This window comes from Stegodyphus dumicola, chromosome 10 (genome assembly GCF_044657685.1).
Source record: "Stegodyphus dumicola isolate Sdum_Otavi_A_Nest chromosome 10, ASM4465768v1".
Lineage (NCBI taxonomy): Eukaryota > Metazoa > Arthropoda > Arachnida > Araneae > Eresidae > Stegodyphus > Stegodyphus dumicola.
In genome coordinates, this window is record NC_140777.1 from 97,491,304 (window position 1) to 97,509,471 (window position 18,168).

At 31.5% G+C, this 18,168-nt stretch overlaps 1 protein-coding gene across 2 annotated transcripts in view; it reads left to right on the forward strand.

The window, feature by feature from the left end:
• The window catches only part of Rab3-GAP (Rab3 GTPase activating protein), a 244,686-nt gene that overhangs the window by 89,464 nt on the left and 137,054 nt on the right, over nucleotides 1-18,168 (forward strand). For both annotated transcript variants that reach the window (XM_085825301.1, XM_085825302.1), the window contains exons 11-14: nucleotides 3,932-4,021; nucleotides 4,108-4,247; nucleotides 8,980-9,110; nucleotides 16,982-17,040. In XM_085825301.1, coding sequence (XP_085681427.1) covers nucleotides 3,932-4,021; nucleotides 4,108-4,247; nucleotides 8,980-9,110; nucleotides 16,982-17,040 — 420 coding nt within the window. The remainder of the gene's footprint in view (nucleotides 1-3,931; nucleotides 4,022-4,107; nucleotides 4,248-8,979; nucleotides 9,111-16,981; nucleotides 17,041-18,168) is intronic.

Here is an 18,168-nt window from a genome sequence, read left to right on the forward strand (position 1 = left end):
TTAGGATTTTTTCTTACTGCATGATGTTGCTGTTACAGTAGATACCAGTTGAAGTGATAGCAATTAATATTATTTTTGGATATTGATATAGAATGACCGAAGCCCCACCCGATAGCATATTAAAACATAGAAAGTTACTACATTGCTTATTGTGATCAACAATTAAGTTAATATGATCAAACTATTACAGAAAAAAGGTTTTAAAACTGAAATAAAGTGTTCAAATAAAAAGTGAAGTCACCAAGTAAACTCAAAACAGATTAAGGTTGATTTTGTCTTTAATTTTGATTTTTACATTTGCATGTTCTCTTCCAATAAGTAATACTGTCCAAGTATTAATATTAAAAATAGAACATTAAGCAAATTTCTAGAAATGTTAATAAATAGTCCATAATGAACTTTCACATTTTCCACTATGTTGAATAATTTGAGCTGAAGAATATTTTTCCTCATCATTTAATCTTATCAAAATAACCATGTACAAGTGTGATAACGTTAAGTCATGCCCAGTGTGTATCAATGAACAATTATCAATTTTGTTAATTTTTTTTAATAATCATATGGGATCTTGATTATGCAAATCATCTGGTACATATTCGGCTATTGGCCCCTTTAAAATTTCATCGATTTCCAGGGGATGAATATCGACCCCCATTGGTAATCCCTTTTCAGATAGTTCAATGCTGTGTACTTTGTAGCAGTACTTTTGTAGGAGGCCATTCCACTTTCATCACAAGTGAGTTCCAATCCATATGGTATTAACGTGATGTTCTGATATGCATGTTGTGGTAATGGACTGGTTTGCTCAGAGACCTGATCTTAATTCCACAGAATATCTGCAGATTAATTGGAACATCATTTGCAAGCCAGTCATACTAGAATCTAGTGAGTAGAGTGGCCATTGTCATTTAACTCCCTCTGTACTACTACATGAGAAGCCACTCACTGTGATCGCACTTAATGTTTTCATTCAGATATTGTTATCTACTTTTGGAAGTCCTGTCCATTAGTATACAAAATGGAAAATAATCGCTTATTGGGATCAACAGTTCTTCTAATAGACTCAAATTGTAACAGAAAAAAGTTTTTTAAAATTAGTGTCACCAAATAAGTTCAGAATAGATTATAAAAATTGCCATATTAGGGGTTAAGTCGCTAAACATCTTGGTTTTAATTTCAGTCAGCCACTTAAAATTAAGCAAAAGCAACCTTGGTCTGATATGAAGTTTAAATAACACTGTTGATTTTGAGGGCGATCAGACACAAGTCTTTCTTCTTCAGGAGTAAGAAAATTCTGCAGAATTGTTTTCTTTTCTTTTGGAGGAAAAAAAAAAAAAAAAGTATATTCTCCAAGAACATCAAAAACAAACTAAACATAAACAAGCCCCCCCCCCAAAAAAAATCTGAAAGGTTTCAGATTTAAAATTACGTCCAAAGGGACTTTTTTTAACGTTTTCTGTGTTACCTTTATTTATTAAATGTCATGTTCTTTGCACTTAAACCATAAAATTCAGTTCAGTAGCAATGTCGCAAAATAATTTTTAAATGAGCATATCTTTAGAATTTCCGATACATAGTTCGCACCCGCTGGAGATAAAAAGGTTCCCCCCCCCCCGCCATAGAGTGTTGCCATTGCTCGCTTTTAAATCTTTAAGTTTGTTACTCAAAAATTCGTTAAAGTTTTACAAAATATGAAATCGATAATAAAACAAATTCCAAATTTCAAATTTAGGCTTCCACATGCCCATATTCGCAGTAAGATTACGTCATTCAAAATTGATGCCTTAATTCGATGGCTCTGTTTACCGTTGTTTTATCACAATGTGAGAAATATACATACATATGCAGATTTTTCATTATTTAATTTCTTCAAATATAATGCAGGACTCTAACATTTGGTGGCAACAGTTTGAAAAGTGAAATGGACATTTATAGTGATTCAACGCAAAATCGCAAAATGAAAGCAATAGTCCTTCAGGGACAAAGCCCCTTTGGACTAACAATTAAACTGTTTTTTCTTAACTCTTTCGCATCGAGAGAGGGCAAAATTTCAATTCCCCAAACATCGAAAACGCCCGTATCTAAGAATTTCTCCTGGAATGCTTTTCCTTCCCCCATGACAAGTTGAATAGTACAGCGCTAACAATAGCCTTACTTAAGTAAAGCGAGAACTTCTTTCTTCGACGCTTTGACACTGCATGAAGTTCCCCCTTGGGACGGGATTGCAACTTCGGGCATCAAAAGCTAAACACTGACAGTAAACAAAGGAAAGGAAGGAACAAAGGAAATAAGGAAGCTACTTTTAGTAGCTTCAAAAGAATGATTGACATCTGATTTAACAACACCTGAAAGCAATGAGTAATGCAGTAATGTGATGGGGGAAAGCACTGGGTAGGAAATTATTCAGGCGTTTCGGGCGTCCAGCCGATGTCTGAATGCTCAGGCGCTTTGGGCGACTTCGATGCGAAAGAGTTAAATTAAAATTTTACATTGGCATGTTCTCTTTACATGAAGTATGCTCTCTGAATATTAGAGCATTGGCCAACTAATCTTCAGAAATATTATGAACAATGTTGAAACATTATGAATAAGCAAACATTTGCATTAAAGACATCACAAACAATTCATAAACAAACTTTTGCATTTACTGAAAATGCTGTGAAAATACCTATTTATATGTTTTTTGACATTTTTGTATTACATTAATTGAATTCCATATTTTTCTCATCATTTAATGTTACCAATTGGTTAATATTGCCATTGACAAATGTCATCAGTTTAAGCAATACCTTCTGTAACTGTGCAGGTTTATATGCACCCCATATTCTATTTATTCTACAAACTTTTTCAGAGAATATATAGTTATGTTAATAAGTAATAAAGTATTTTAATAAAAAATTTTATTTTTGTAAATGATTATTTCCTATTCTTATCCCATAAAGTCTCTTTTTTTAATGTTCTAAAATTTTGAAAATTTTATTCAAAAGGGGAAAAAAACAGAAACCAGCATATATCATTAAAAATTTTAATTTTAATGTTAAAAATGACCAAGATAATTTTAAGCCTTTGAAAGCAGCATGGAGAGATTGAACAGACATAAAAAAATGTAACAGAAGTAAAAGAATTATTTTCTGAAAAAGAAATACTTAAAGCAATACCCTTTAATGCAAATTTAGTTAAATGTAATTATAATTTTTGTGTAAGTTTATTAATTTTGGGTTACCTAATTATGCATTTAAAATAGAATGTATTAATTAAAGCATGGAAATAAGCATTATAAAATTGAGACATGATAAAAATTTAATGCAATAAAAATTACACATATAATTTTAATCAAGAAGGTCTAAAAATGGGCAAAGAATAAATTATTTATAGTAAATATTTAATTAGCTTCCTTTTCAAAATTTCTTCATTCATGCTATAAACACTGTGTACATCACAATTAATACATCCTTAATATTTCAAAACAATGTTCTGAAAACATTGAGTTTTTTCTGTTTTTATGTTGGTATATTTTATTTGATGTTAGGTTACTAGAAGGGGGGAGGAATCTGTCCATTCATTTATGACATTATATTACATTTTATAAACTAAATGCTAAATGTATAATTTAGTTCTTTAGTTTTTAAGAGTTTTACAGTTCATAGCTCCATATGGCTGAAGAATTGAACAATATTTTGGGATAGAATTGTTGTAGGTCATTGTAACTATGCTAACAGAAGGAAATAACTAAAGAAAATTTATTAATGAGATTTTATTTATACAATAAGCCATAGAACATGATTACTTTTTTAGAACTGTTTTTCAAATATATTTATGCATGATAAGTATTTTCAGATGAAAACTTAATTCATATTATTATTTCTTCATCTCGGATTCTATTATTTGCATTTTATTTATTAAAGCTTTATTAATTATTATATTTATACAGTGGCCTTGTAGGAGGCTTAATGGGTTTTAATCAACCAAAAGACCAAAAAACTCAACCAAAAATTGAACCTGCTACTATTTTACCTTTGAGGTAAGTTTTTAAGTGCAATTTCAATCTGTGTATTTGTTTCAAATTTTATGCTTTATAATCTTCAACTAAATTATTTTTTTTTAAAGGTTTGGTTTATATGATAAAAGAAGGCAAGGAATTTCAATATCATTATCGCCTAATAAATGTTTAGCTGCTGTAACTGATGCATTTGGGAGAGTCATTTTGTTCGACATTTTTAAGGGGGTAGCAGTTCGCATGTGGAAAGGTTTGTTGCATATTTATATTTTTCAAGCAAAAATTTTTGGAAATTTATAAATGAACTAATGTTCAAAAGGTGGACAACAGTAATACACTCTGAACACTACAAAAATTAGTATATTGTAATAAAATGTCAGTAAAATAACGAAACAAGAATGCTATAAAGAAAAGAGAACCTAATATCATAAAAATGCAGGAGGAACTGGGACTTTTTCCCCCAGTTAAAGCAAATTTTGAAGTGGGACAGATGTTCCCGCACTCACTCTACATACAATTCAGCAGTGAAAATTGTAAACTTTAAAAATGTTCAAACTACATGTAGTGAAATGAATAAAAACCATACAATTATTATTGAAAAAAAAATAATTCCAGCATTTTAAAACTATATTATTATTTTGTTTGTTTGCAAAACATCAGTGACTGGTAGAGATCTGTTTGATTGCTCTTGCTGTTATGTAGACAATACAGAAATGTTTTTTTAATGAAAAACATGCATTTGCAGTTTTTAAATACTTCTTAAACAATTTTTATTTAGAAAACACTTCTCACAACTAGCATTACTTACAGCAATGAAGAAGAAAGTTCACAGTAGCATTACAGTAACTGGAACTATGTTATGGAGATTGTATTTTTGAATAAACAGCAAAAATTTGAAAGGAGTGCTCTTCCACATTCCTGTGTTGATTTCCCTAGTAATGATGGAAATAAAACTCTGAAATACTTCTTAATGAGGAATTCCTCCTTACAAATGCACTCATGATCATAATCTAATTAATATTCATTATTTTCATTCCAAAATTTTAGCGGAATAAAAAGGCATAATAAAAAAAAGTGTTGCTGCTGCTTGCTCCCAGTTTGTAGAAACATTAGGTATTTTTTTTAAAGCAGGAGAGATGAAAAATGAGCAATTCCCTCACCAGGACTCGAACCACGGACCTTTCAAATATGTGCTGAGTTTGCTGACCACTACACCACGAAGGCATGCTAAGAAGGCGAGAGAAATACTTTATGCTTCCTGTTTTAAAGGGCGACTGGGGATTAGGGGACCCAGTTGCCAAATCCTAGTGGTGGAGAATCATCATCCATCACCTTTTTTAGTTTGGGCGCCACTGTAGAGACATTAGGTTATTTCGAAGCAGGAGACATGAAAAATGAGCACTTCCCTCACCAGGACTTGAACCAGGGGTCTCTCGAATATGCACTGATCATGCTGACCATTACACCATGAAGGCATGCTAAGAAGGTGGAAGAAATACCTTATAAGGTGATTGAATTTCACAAATTATTTTAACATTGTATTGTCTTATTCTATGAAAATCTATTTAAATTAAACTACTGTATTTATTCGAAAATTAGACTCTCTATATTTTTGTTGTAAAATTTGGTAGGGTTATTTAATTGGGTTCGTTTGATTTATTTGACTACGGCAAAGCTTTCTAGAGCTATCTGGCTAAGGGGGAAACTGGCTCATATCCATGTACCATGTGGAGAAAGATACAAAAACAGCCATGCAGCCAGCCTGTTTGCCTTGAATCGAAACCAGGTCAAATTACCAGTGTTCAGCAGCTTTACCACTTGGCTGCTAGTGAGTCTTTTATAACTGGGTATTTTGATAAATGGATGATAAATAAATTTTAGAATAACAGAAAAGATTTTAATTATCATACTATGTAAAACGTACTATGTAAATTACGGTGGTTAAATACTATGTAAATTATGGTGTTTAAATACTAAATTACATTATTAATTACCGCATAGTTATTTACTTGCATAATTTTCCCCTAGTACAAGGTTCTGAAATTCTTGTAAGTTTTCACGTAATTTTTCCTCTTCATCAAGAAGTTCAGAAATTAAGCTAGCTATCCTAAATTTTAAAATGTATTCAACCAAATACCGATTGTTTTTGGTCTTATTTATTAATTTACTTATGGAATTTGCATGCATGGTGTTTGATCTGTGGAGCAATAATTGTGAAGATTTTCAAGTAATTGAAGGTATATAATGTTCTTGATGGTTCTGAAGATCATTGATTGCACATGGGGAGACAGACTGAATCATTACAAAGACATTGACAACAGATAAGGTGACAATTATCTGAAACTGTAGCAGAGGATACAGGTAGCACATCCAACACCTCTTATAACTTAGCAGTGGACTACAATAAGAGGAGGTGAAATTCAGCATGCTGGGAAGTAGAAATTATACTACAGTGTGAAGTCGTTAATCCGGACTCGTTGGGACTTCGGCGATTCCGGATTATAGATCATCAGTTTAAATCTGGTAAGATGGCATACAGAAATTATAAAATTAAAAATATGAAACCGTAATTTATGAAATAAAGAACAATTATGATCTAAAGGATATCAAAATTTACAAAAAAAAAAAAAAAAAAAAGCTTAATATTTATTTGTTTACTTTATTAAACATTTCTTTCAATGTAAGTTGTTTAAGTTGCTTCGTTTTATGTGATAATACTTTCTCTTTAATTCTATAAACAGACATAATTTCTTGTTCAGTTACAAAGTTCTGCTGTTCAAGTCCCGTAATTGTGTGCCGAGAATACCGACTAACTTGTCAATCGAAATTTTTTCGTTTTCGCTAACCTCTTTGTCACCTTCTTCATGTCTTTATCCATTTTTTGCAACAATTCCACTTTTTGTTTGATGGACATCGAAACAGACTTTCATTTTGTAGATCCTTTGGGAGCTCCAGCATCGGAAATTCTATTTGACATAATCGAAAGTTCAAGTTTACTTTTATAAAATTGCTCTTACAGTCTGCAAAAAATAATAAACCGGATCCAATTCGAAGATTAAGGAACAATGCAATCATCAACATTAACTGAAATAGATAATTAGATAATTTTAGCTTATACCGTCTGTTATAAACGCACACACGAAAACGTATTCTGCGCTTGTGCACACGCATATGCGCAGTCGCAAAGGTCTTTCGCGCACACGTAAACGCGTGGCACATGCGCAGAACGTTTTTAACTTTGAGGTCCGGATTATAGATCATTCCGGATTATGGGTGTTCGAATTAACGACTTTTGACTGTATTTTATCAGACAATACTATGTTAATATTATTGTGTGTTCTAATTGGAATCGAGGTTCTTTTAAAGAAACAATATTGTGTTAGTTACCAGTAGTTTTTGCATGAGTATTTTTAAAAGTTGTTGTGTTTTTATTGTAACTGTATCCTTTTTAAATTAAATATGTGAGTAAATATGGCATGTATGTGCATATGTATAGAATACACAGCTGGTGCCAATTATAATAATTACATCCAGCAATGTAGCTAGGATGTGGCAACGGGGAACATCTGTCCTCGGGGGCAGCATCCTAAGGGCATCAAATTGATGTTACAAAATTTTAGAATGAAATATTTTCTTTCTTGCCACACAGAAGCGGCGCAAAATCTTCAGTTGTCGCCAGGGAACCCTAACTATGGCTCTGGTTACATCTAGCGGAGCAACTTCTGTTTAGGCCTCCATCTACTGTTATGATCACTGATATGCCTGAAAACAAATACAGTAGACTCAATGTATATGTTATCTTTTGAATACTGTTATTGAATTTTCGAAGTTCTGCCTGTTTATATATGGTAAATACATCAATTGTTGTGATCAACTATTTTGTGAATATTGCCAAAGCATTATAGAATAAATTGTGTTAACTGAAGTAAGTCTCCAAATGAGGTCAAAATAGATACAAAAATTGCCAAGTGAGAGAAAAATATTACCAAGTAAGAGAATGTGTTGCCAAACAGCTTGTTTTCTATTTTAATTAATCATTTAAAATTTATTTGCCAAAATGGTAGCCCTAGTATGGATTAGATTTTGAACAATTCTAGCAATTTTGAGGATGAGCTGATTTCGATCTTTCCTCTTCAGGAGCACAAAGATTTCTGCAGAATTTCTCCCTCCCCCCTGAAAAAAAGAAGAGAAAAAATTCCCCCGAAAATATCTATGCCAAACTAAAGTGACTTTTTCCCTTATTTTCAAATGTTGCATTCACATGTTCTTTCCAATGAATGAGGGCTGCCTAGGGGTAAAGCATTAGTCAAATAATTCCCAGAAATATTTTTAACATTTCATAAATGAAGTATTGGGATGAAAGACATTGTGAACAATTCATAAACTGAATTTTACTAAGAATAATTTTGTGAACGAACATATGTATATTTTGTTGCATTCATATGAAATGAGTTAAATGCCATGGATTCCAGAACTGCCATTGATAAATATATTTACATTAAGTGGTAGCTTCTGTAGGGGAACAGTGCATCAACAAAAGTGATGCCCTGGGCTACAATCAATGGTTCTCTTATTTCATGAAATTATGAAAAAAGAGAAATGGAGGGACGAAGATTCTTTTTTTCAGAATTACTAGAAGGTGAAATAAATATTCATCTACTTGTTATGTAAAATAAATCTTATAAAATATCTACTAATTATAGAAAATAAGTATTCATTTACTTATTTCTTAAAATTTACCATGCAATGTTTTATATTATCATGGAATGTATTATCTTATATGTATTACATAGATTCAAGATCTTATATTTGAGTAAATATGGTAATATTAGTTAGTCTGCTTAGTTATGATGAACTCTTGTTGATTGTATAGTTTTCATATTTTTAGTACATTGTTTGCTGTTTGATTTTTATCGTTAAGAAACCATGATTTTCATGATGAGCATAATTAATAAAAAGAAAAATTTCTGTCTTTCATTTAGGTTACAGAGATGCTCAGTGTGGCTGGGTCGAAGTTGACGATTCTATAATGAAGGACAAAAAGGAAAATTCTAAAAAAAATAGACGTGTTTTCTTTTTAGTTATTTATGCTCCTAGGCGAGGTATATTAGAAGTAAGTGTTTTAGAGTAGCTGGTTTTAACTTTTGTGTAACATTTGCAAGTGTAGTACAATCATTCAAAGATACTGTACAAAGTCAGAAATCTGGACATCCAATGTCCAGAATTATCTAAACCTCTGGACCATAAGCCAAATAAATAAATAAAAATAAAATAAACAAAAATAAATAAAATAATGAAATAATTCTTCGTTCTCCCTTACGAAATGTAGGTGATTTTTCCTCAGAGCAACCGAGATGCATGCATGTCACTTTCAAACATATGCTTGCTAGAGAGTTGTATTGTGGCTGGTAGCAATGTTTTGATTAATGTTGGCCAAGATCACACTTTTGGTTGAGTGGTTATTGGGAGTAGGGTTGGCAGTATATACAGTGTCTCAAAAAAGTGATGGGACACTTGTGCTTTACAAAAGGAAACTGCAATAAAATAAATTTAAAAAACATGTAAAATTTTTTGTGGGTGTGTTTCATACTTAAATTTAGTAACAATTATTACATAACATACATTTTCTCAAAATATTAAAATATTAATTTAACAAAAATACAATTGTTTAGAACAGAGCAGAAAATGGCTCACTTAAGTGATGGGACACTACGTACTATGCAACAAAAATCATCTGAAGTAAGCAATAAAAATATCTTTTGGGGTATTTATTTTTACTCAAAAGCAATTGCCAATAATTTATAAAATTGTCTGCAGTATTTCTCTCCAGTTTGTTTTGGAATTTTTGTGTTTTTTAGCTCTGTGCAGCCATGAATGCTAAACAAAAAGAAACTTTGCCTGGAATTCAAAAATTAGTTATTAATTTGCATATTGAATGTGGAAAATCTATTAGAGAAACTATTGAAACAGTTAACTTCAGTCATTCAACAGTTTTCAATATCATTAAACGATATAAAAAGAATCATATGATATAGGATAAAAGAAGACCTGGCGGACCATCAAAGCTATCCAATGGAATAAAGCGAATTATCGTTCGAAATATTTAAAAAAATCCAAGAATGAGTGCTCCTTAAGTTGCTGCTGATTTACAAGCATTATATGGAGTAATTGTTAATTCTGAGACTATTACAAGAGTAATTCGATCTACTGGATATCACGGTAGAGCAGCCAGGAAAAAATTCTTCGTAAGTGAAAAGAATAGAAAACTCAGACTGGCTTTCGCAAAATCCAACATAAATAAGAATTCTGATTACTGGAATGAAGTTATATTTGCTGATGAGAGTAAATTTAATATATTTGGTTCTGACGGTAGAATCTTGGTGTGGAGAAAACCCAGGGAAGAATTTCGCAAACAGAACTTGGTGCCAACAGTAAAACATGGTGGAGGAGGAGTTATGGTATGGGGGTGTATGTTGTCTGCTGGAGTTGGTAATCTTGTTTTTATTGACAGTATAATGGATCAGTACAAGTATATTGACATTTTAAATCAAAATTTGAAATCTTCAGCACGAAAATTGAACCTTCATAACGATTTTAAATTCTACCAGGACAATGACCCCAAGCACAGTGCTTTGAACGTTAGACTCTTGCTGCTGTATAACTGTCCTGAAATAATAAAAACACCCCCACAATCTCCACATTTAAATCCCATAGAGAATATTTGGCAAGAATTGGAATCAAGAATTCGCAAACACACCATTTCTTCAAAACAACAATTAAAATCGGTGCTTCAAGTAGAATGGGGTAAAATCACCCCAGAAATCACAAAAAAATTAGTCAAATCCATCCCAAGAGATTAAATCATGTTTTAAAAGTAAAAGGAAATCCAACAAAATATTAAAACCTTTTAAAAAGTAAAATTTTTGGATAAATATTTGATGGAAAAGTAAGTGTCCCATCACTTAAGTGAGCCATTTTCTGCTCCGTTCTAAACAATTGTATTTTTATTAAATTAATATTTTAATATTTTGACAAAATGTATATTATGTAATAATTGTTACTAAATTTAAGTATGAAACACACCCACAAAAAATTTTACATGTTTTTTAAATTAATTTTATTGCAGTTTCCTTTTGTAAAGCACAAGTGTCCCATCACTTTTTTGAGACACTGTATTTGCTCTTGGTATGATCTCTGCCAGTACTAAATTCTTTTGTCTAGTACATTTCTAAATTACAAAAATTTTGCCATCCTTAAATTCTGCTGCCCAGTACCTCTTTCAGATTCTTAAAATTTTACTATTACTATTTTTTTCTAATTGATGTTAAATTCTAAAATCTCCATTGCTTTAGAATTCTTCCACTCATTCTTCTATCTGATATGAACAATAAGCAAAGACACAATGCTACATTGCCGATATGTCATCTTATTAAATTTAAACAGATGATCTAAAATTTGAAAGTTTCTAAGATATCCAATTGCTGAAGTCTGATGATTCTGGATCTCCTACTGTGTACTGCACTAATTCATTGTGAGATCCTTGATACTAAAACTATTAATCATCTTTAAATATTCTGCTTTTGGTACTTTTTCAGCCATAGCACTTGGTGCTCCTTTGTTCTGGTGTATTTTCTCGGTGCCAGGTGGCCCCAGTTTGATTTGGATTCTTTCTTGGTTATGAACCTTTAGCTCAACTGTGGTTTTAATCTAACCACCCTAGTAGTTCTCCCCCCTGCAGTGGATTTAATGACTTTTTTCCAAGAGCAGGTGGCTATCCTGTTTCTTCAAGAAATAAATTTATAAATTCATCCTGCATCCCATGTTCTGTTATGTAAATCCATTCTGGGCTTGTTCATGTAAAAATAATTCGAAGAAACTGTTAACGACCCAGAAAAATGCCCTGCGGCAGATCACAGACTTCCCTAGTATGTCAAAAACAGTCTTGTTCATGAGGAACTAAAAACTGGTCAGTTAAGGACACTGGCTTATAAGTTTCATGGGAGCCCTTTCATAATTCTGCCTTAAAAATCTGCGATTACTATTATAACAACCCAATTTACAGCGAAAGGTCGAAAGCCATTCTTAATATTCAGATTATGTAATTACATGTATCATACTTAGTACCTTATGTTTTGTGCGGTCTCTGTATTTTCTTATTTTAGTGGTCCTATATGTATTATCTTATTTATATATCAATTATACTTTTAAGAGCACCAGAAGTTCATGCTTACTTGTTTCAATGATGCTTTGTGTGCAGTTTTAAGTCACCAACTTGACAGTTTTGCCTCTTTGCTCCCAGTGTATCTTATATGATATGCCTCAGTTTTCCTCTATGATCCTGGCATACGGAATGTGATATTGGAGTGAAGCATAGCTTCTACCTTACTGTATTATATTTGATACATTGAAATGGAATGTTTTATTTGGCATTTTAAATGCACTTAAATGATATCAGGATATTGTGAAACTTAATGGAATATCTTGAGTGTTAACCTTATTATTATGAGTATTATTTGCTGTTTTCCAAATGTGAAGTGTGTGTTGCTTACATTTGGAGTTTAGAAATGTGTAAGTGGCTTAAAATTTTGCATAGGAATGCGAAAATAGAGTATATTTGGCATTGATATTTAAACTTTTTACTTCATTACTGTATAGAAATAATTTAAATGTGCGAATGTGATCATTATTATTTATATATGCATATTAACTTATCTTGAATTTTTATTTTAATTGTAAACATTGTAATCTTTTGTATATGTTATAACAAGTAGCATTTAAATAACGAATGCAAATATTTCAGTAAAAAAACAGATATTAAAAGAACTATTTTTGTATCTTGGTCTTAACTTCAAATGTGTCTCTTAACTCAAACTGTGGGTCTTAACTCAAAATGTGTTCAGGCATGTAGGGAATGCTTAGTGCTCCAAGGTTGTAGACATATGAGGGAACTACATTTTCTTGACATCAGGAGCAAGAAGGTTAATCTTACCGTCTAATCTTCCAGTCAGATTTGGTTTTGAAATTTTTCCATGTCAAGTTATTATTAAAAAGGTATTGTTGTTATAAACATGTTTAGAAACAAAGAAGTTATTGATAAGAATTTATTAGGAAGAAAAATAATCTTTGTTCAATATGGGGTAGGGCTTTGTGGCCCAGGTACCTAAGTGCGTACACCACTCCACTTAACAGAAATGGCTGTGCATCTTTCATTTGTGCCGGAAGGAAAAAATGTGTCCAAGCTCGGATGTGATTTGTCAAATCATGCATTTCTATTATTACTGCTATATGATTCCTTTACTATGATGTCACTGGTTAACATCTGTTGAGTTTTACAAACTGCCATTGAATATATTCATTGCAATATAATAGTTGATTGTCATTATAATGTAATGGTTGACTGGAGTATAAATCATTTCATTCTAATGTTAAAACTGGTGGATGCAGCAAAATTATGGAACAGGGTTCATAAGGTCCTTAAAATTCCTTAAGAGCCCATAGTTTTTTTAGAAATGATTTTTGGTCCTTAAAAGTCCATAATTGGCAAAGAGTCATTAATTTTACTTATTATTACTCCGTATTCTGGCATTTCTCTCTGTTTTTTATGACTGCTACTTTATATGTGAATTAACATTTCAAGGAATATTTTCTGGAAATTCATTGACAAGTATGTATTTGGTGAGTTATCATTTGAATTTGTTCCTACTTCAAAAATGGTGTTGAGTCTCTAACTTGATTGAAACATAAACATTTTGAGATTATTTCTTTTTTACTGATGAAGATTTCATAAAAATTACATTAAAAACAACATTTTTCTTTTTGGAGTAGGATTTTTTTTTTAAATTAATGTAATAAATTTTGTAATTAAATAATAAATTATTTTATGTTTGAAATATGAATTCTTATAAAGTTAACTTAATTTTTCTTTTATATTTTTTCTTGGTAAGAGTTTTTTCCTGTGTAACTACAATCAAGAGTCTTAAATCCGGACATCCATAATCCGGACCTCAAAGCTACAAACTTTCTGCGCATTCATAAACGCATTTACGCATGCGCATAATACGTTTACGCATGCGCGTTTAATGTATAACGGACGGTATAAGCTAAGCTAAAATTATCTAATTATCTATTTCAGTTAATGTTGCAGATTGCGTTGTTCCTTAATCTTGTAATTGGATCCGGCTTATTATTTTTTGCAGACTGTTTGAGCAATTTTATAAAAAGTAAGCTTGAACTTTCGATTATGTCAAAAAGAATTTCCAATTCTGGAGCTGCCAAAGGATCTACAAAGCGAAAGCATGTTTCGATGTCCATCAAACAGAAAGTGGAATTGCTTCAAAAAATGAATAAAGGCATATCCTTGTTTCTCTAACCATTCCGAAATCTGTTTTTCGATTTCACGCTACTCTGGGGGGGGGGGCGTAGCGGCGCCCAAAGAACTGGAAGTTGATTTGTCAGCACTATCCTCATCTTCAGGGCAGATGTTTTTATTTTATTCGGCTTATAATTCCTTACTAAATGTAGTATTTCATCTCGATGTACTCCGTCTTTGATATGATTTATATCAAATTCCTCGTCATTATAAATATCACGAATACACATCAAATAGTTTTTTGGTTGCAATTTTCTAATTTCGATTATGCGTAATGTATGCTTTACGCATGCGCGCATTGAAAGAAATGTTTAATAAAGTAAACAAATAAATATTAAGCTTTTTTTTTTTTTTTTTTTTTTTTTTGTTGTTGTTGTTGTTGTTGTAAATTTTGATATCCTTCAGATCATAATTGCTCTTTATTTCATAAATTACGGTTTCATATTTTTAATTTTATAATTTCTACATGCCATCTTACCAGATTTAAACTGATGATCTATAATCCAGAAAATCTGATAATCCAGAATCGCCGAAGTCCCGACGAGTCCGGATTAAAGACTTTTGACTGTATATCAGAATATTCAAACATGTATCAGTGTTCTGTGTAAAATTCAGTTGACACTTTTCTTAACCCCCCCCCCCGGCATAAAAATATTGTAAAATTCAGTTGACACTTTTCTTAACCCCCCCGGCCATTTTGCTTTTACAGGAAAGATTCCAGAAAAATGGGACAAAAACAAAGATATCTTCATGCTATTAACATGACATTTGCTTACGTGTATTGAAAGCTGTACATGTGATTTGGTGACATTCTGTAGCTGACTATTTGCGCAGACGATATATGCAGTTGCGGAAAACTTTCATTAAAACCTGATATTAAATTTTGTTTAATAATATGCATTCTTCTTACACATTTGTTTTATTCTTAGATTAAACTTCATTAGAGTCAACTTCAGGAGTAGATAATTGTTTTAATTTATCATTCCCCTGTTGCCGATAGGTCCTTAATTTTTTTCATTCATAGTAAAAATACTTAATTTATGTATACAGAAAAGTGTATGAACCTTGTGGAACTGTTGAAAGCTTTCTTCCAAAAAAGTAAAGTAACATAAGCTTTTGTCTTCGTCACTAGGGTTTTTTTTTTTTTTTTTTTTTTTTTTTTGAGGGGTAGGAGGCATTTTATTATGAAACTGAAGAATATGGTTGTTGTTCCTGATCATTCCATTTTGTCTAGTACCGAGCCAAAAGCCTGGGGAAAGAAATTAGTCAAATGCTCCAATATGATGTTGAAAATATGCAGTATGTTTTTAATTGAAAAGTGCAATAAAAACTTGACTACCCAGAAAACTCCATATTCTGAATACATGAAAATTCTGAATAGTTGAATATATATACATAATGAATTCACATTAGAAAAGCGAAATAAATGAAAGAAATTTCTGGCTTAAAATTATAAAAATAGTTGTTATTTTAACCAATTTGCATATCAAAAGCCTACATATAAAATTATGAGGTACTGAGAAAAATGCATTTTGTGCGTAAAAGGTGACTTATTTTAGGTCTTAAACATGAAAGGAAAGTATGTTGCGCTATTAATGAAATCCCGCTCAATATGGAAGTTGGCAGAGAAGTTCCCAAACTTGCACCATTCTGGCAGAAGCTTAAAGGAACAAATCATTATTTAATTAGATAATTAAGAGATGTAAATTATGCATACAACGTACAAAAAAAATTTAAACCACTTACCATAACTTTGCATTACCGTTATTTGTCTGTTTTTAAATAAAGTTGTACTTTCTCTTTTCCTTTTTTTTTTTCCCCCTAATGCCAAGACCCTGTAACTTTGTATGCTTTACTACCCAGAAAGCTCAAACTCTGTATTCTGAATAGTTGAGTATATATATTAAAAAAAAATGAATTAGCATTAGAAAAGCAAAATAAACGGAAGAAATTTCTGGTTTAAAATTATAAAAATAATTATTGTTTTTAATCAATTTTCATATCAAAAGCCTACATATAAAATGCCACTCTGTCTTTTTTTTTTTTTTTTTTTTTTAATGCAGGATTCTTTAACTTTGAAAATACTCTGTTGCATTTCATCCCACAGAAGACAAGTCCCAAACATTAATAATTTTTTCAAAATGCAAAAAACAAACAAAATTTCTATTCTATTTTGAAAAAAATTAAACTGTCTTATCAAGAATTACTCTGGCTTACATATAACCCATTTTATGTAAAGCCCAAAGTTGATGTTGTTATGATTGCATTGTAATGTCATGCTTTATTTTTGCCATGAAATCGCACTCTGTTTGGCAACAGCTTTGCCTCTTTACAGTATAATGAACTCTGTAAAGGTGGTACAAATCTCTTATTTGCTTAATTTATCATACAAATCTCTTATATCCTTAATTTATCAGAGAAAAGTCTTTTCCTAAAATTATAAAATATTCTAGTTGCTTGAGCTTTCCAGTTGAATGCTGGATAATTGGACTTTTACTATACCTTGTTTTTTTTTTTTTTTTTTTTTTTTTTGTTGTTGTTGTTGTTTTTGTAGTTTATTGCAGTAAAGAAGTCTAGATTTTTATTATTTTTTAAACAAGCAAAAATTATTTCAGGTATGGTGCACACAACAGGGACCCAGGGTTGCTGCATTTAATGTTGGAAAAACGGGTCGGTATGTGTCAAAACTTTTATTAGTTTTTTTTACAATTATCCTTCAGTTTTAATAACAATTTGAGATAAATCCTCTTCTATTCTTTCATTCTGCACTCATATCATAGTAATCACTTGAAGCAAAAAAATTATAAAACAGTTTAAAAGTACTGCAGCAGTTGTGGCACAATGGTACATATCTTCGTGTATGTGATAGGGAAAGAACAGCAGATCACTATGTATTTGATGGCCCACAAACATCCAATGCCATCTTAAAAAACCAGCTTCCACAAGCTAGTTAGCGTGGGCTGCGAACACTAGTAGTAACAGATCTGCTCAAAATAAAATTGGCTCAGTCATTAAATAGACTGCCACTTCCTACTCAGTCATGTCAAGCCATATGCAACCTGTCCCATACATGTCCTAAATTTGCACAGCAATAGGAATACAACAGTACGCTACTTATGTTCAACGCTGTTACCCATATTCTATTTTGTACATTTGCGTACTGATATGTATATTTTCAATTTGATTATTTGCTTAACAACTGCACATATATTTAGATGATATGCTGTTTAGATGATATGCTGACAAAAGTGTAACATTGTTGTTCACACAACAATGTTACACTTTTGTCTTTTCTCGATTGTTTGAAGTGATATATTTGCTCAAGTCTTCTAAGTGTTCTGTCATCATTAACTAGTTTCCAAGCTATATGTGGTCAGTTCAAAGAACTTATCATACTGCCATAATATCTTCCAGTGAATTGGCATTTAAACTTTGACAGGGGTGTTAGCAAAACCCCTGTGAAAGGTCTACTCAAGCAGTGACCAGTTTAATTGTGACTGGAAATCTGTTGGATATTTGCCACATCATCACTGGGTCTTCTGAGATTTAGAACATGCTATGTTTGGGGACAGCTAAAGCTTAGTTAGGCACTGTACCAAGTGCTTTATGAATTTTGAGGTAGTGCAGCTGCCTAGGTGTTTAGTTTTGAGCTTAAAACCATATTTAGTAAATAAATGAATTTTAACAACAAAGGCAAGTAGCTTCTTTGTAATATTATATATAAAATAAATCATTTAATTTGTGTTAACATTTTGGTTGTAACCCAACAGGTGTTAATAAATAAATTATAATTTGGCCTGTA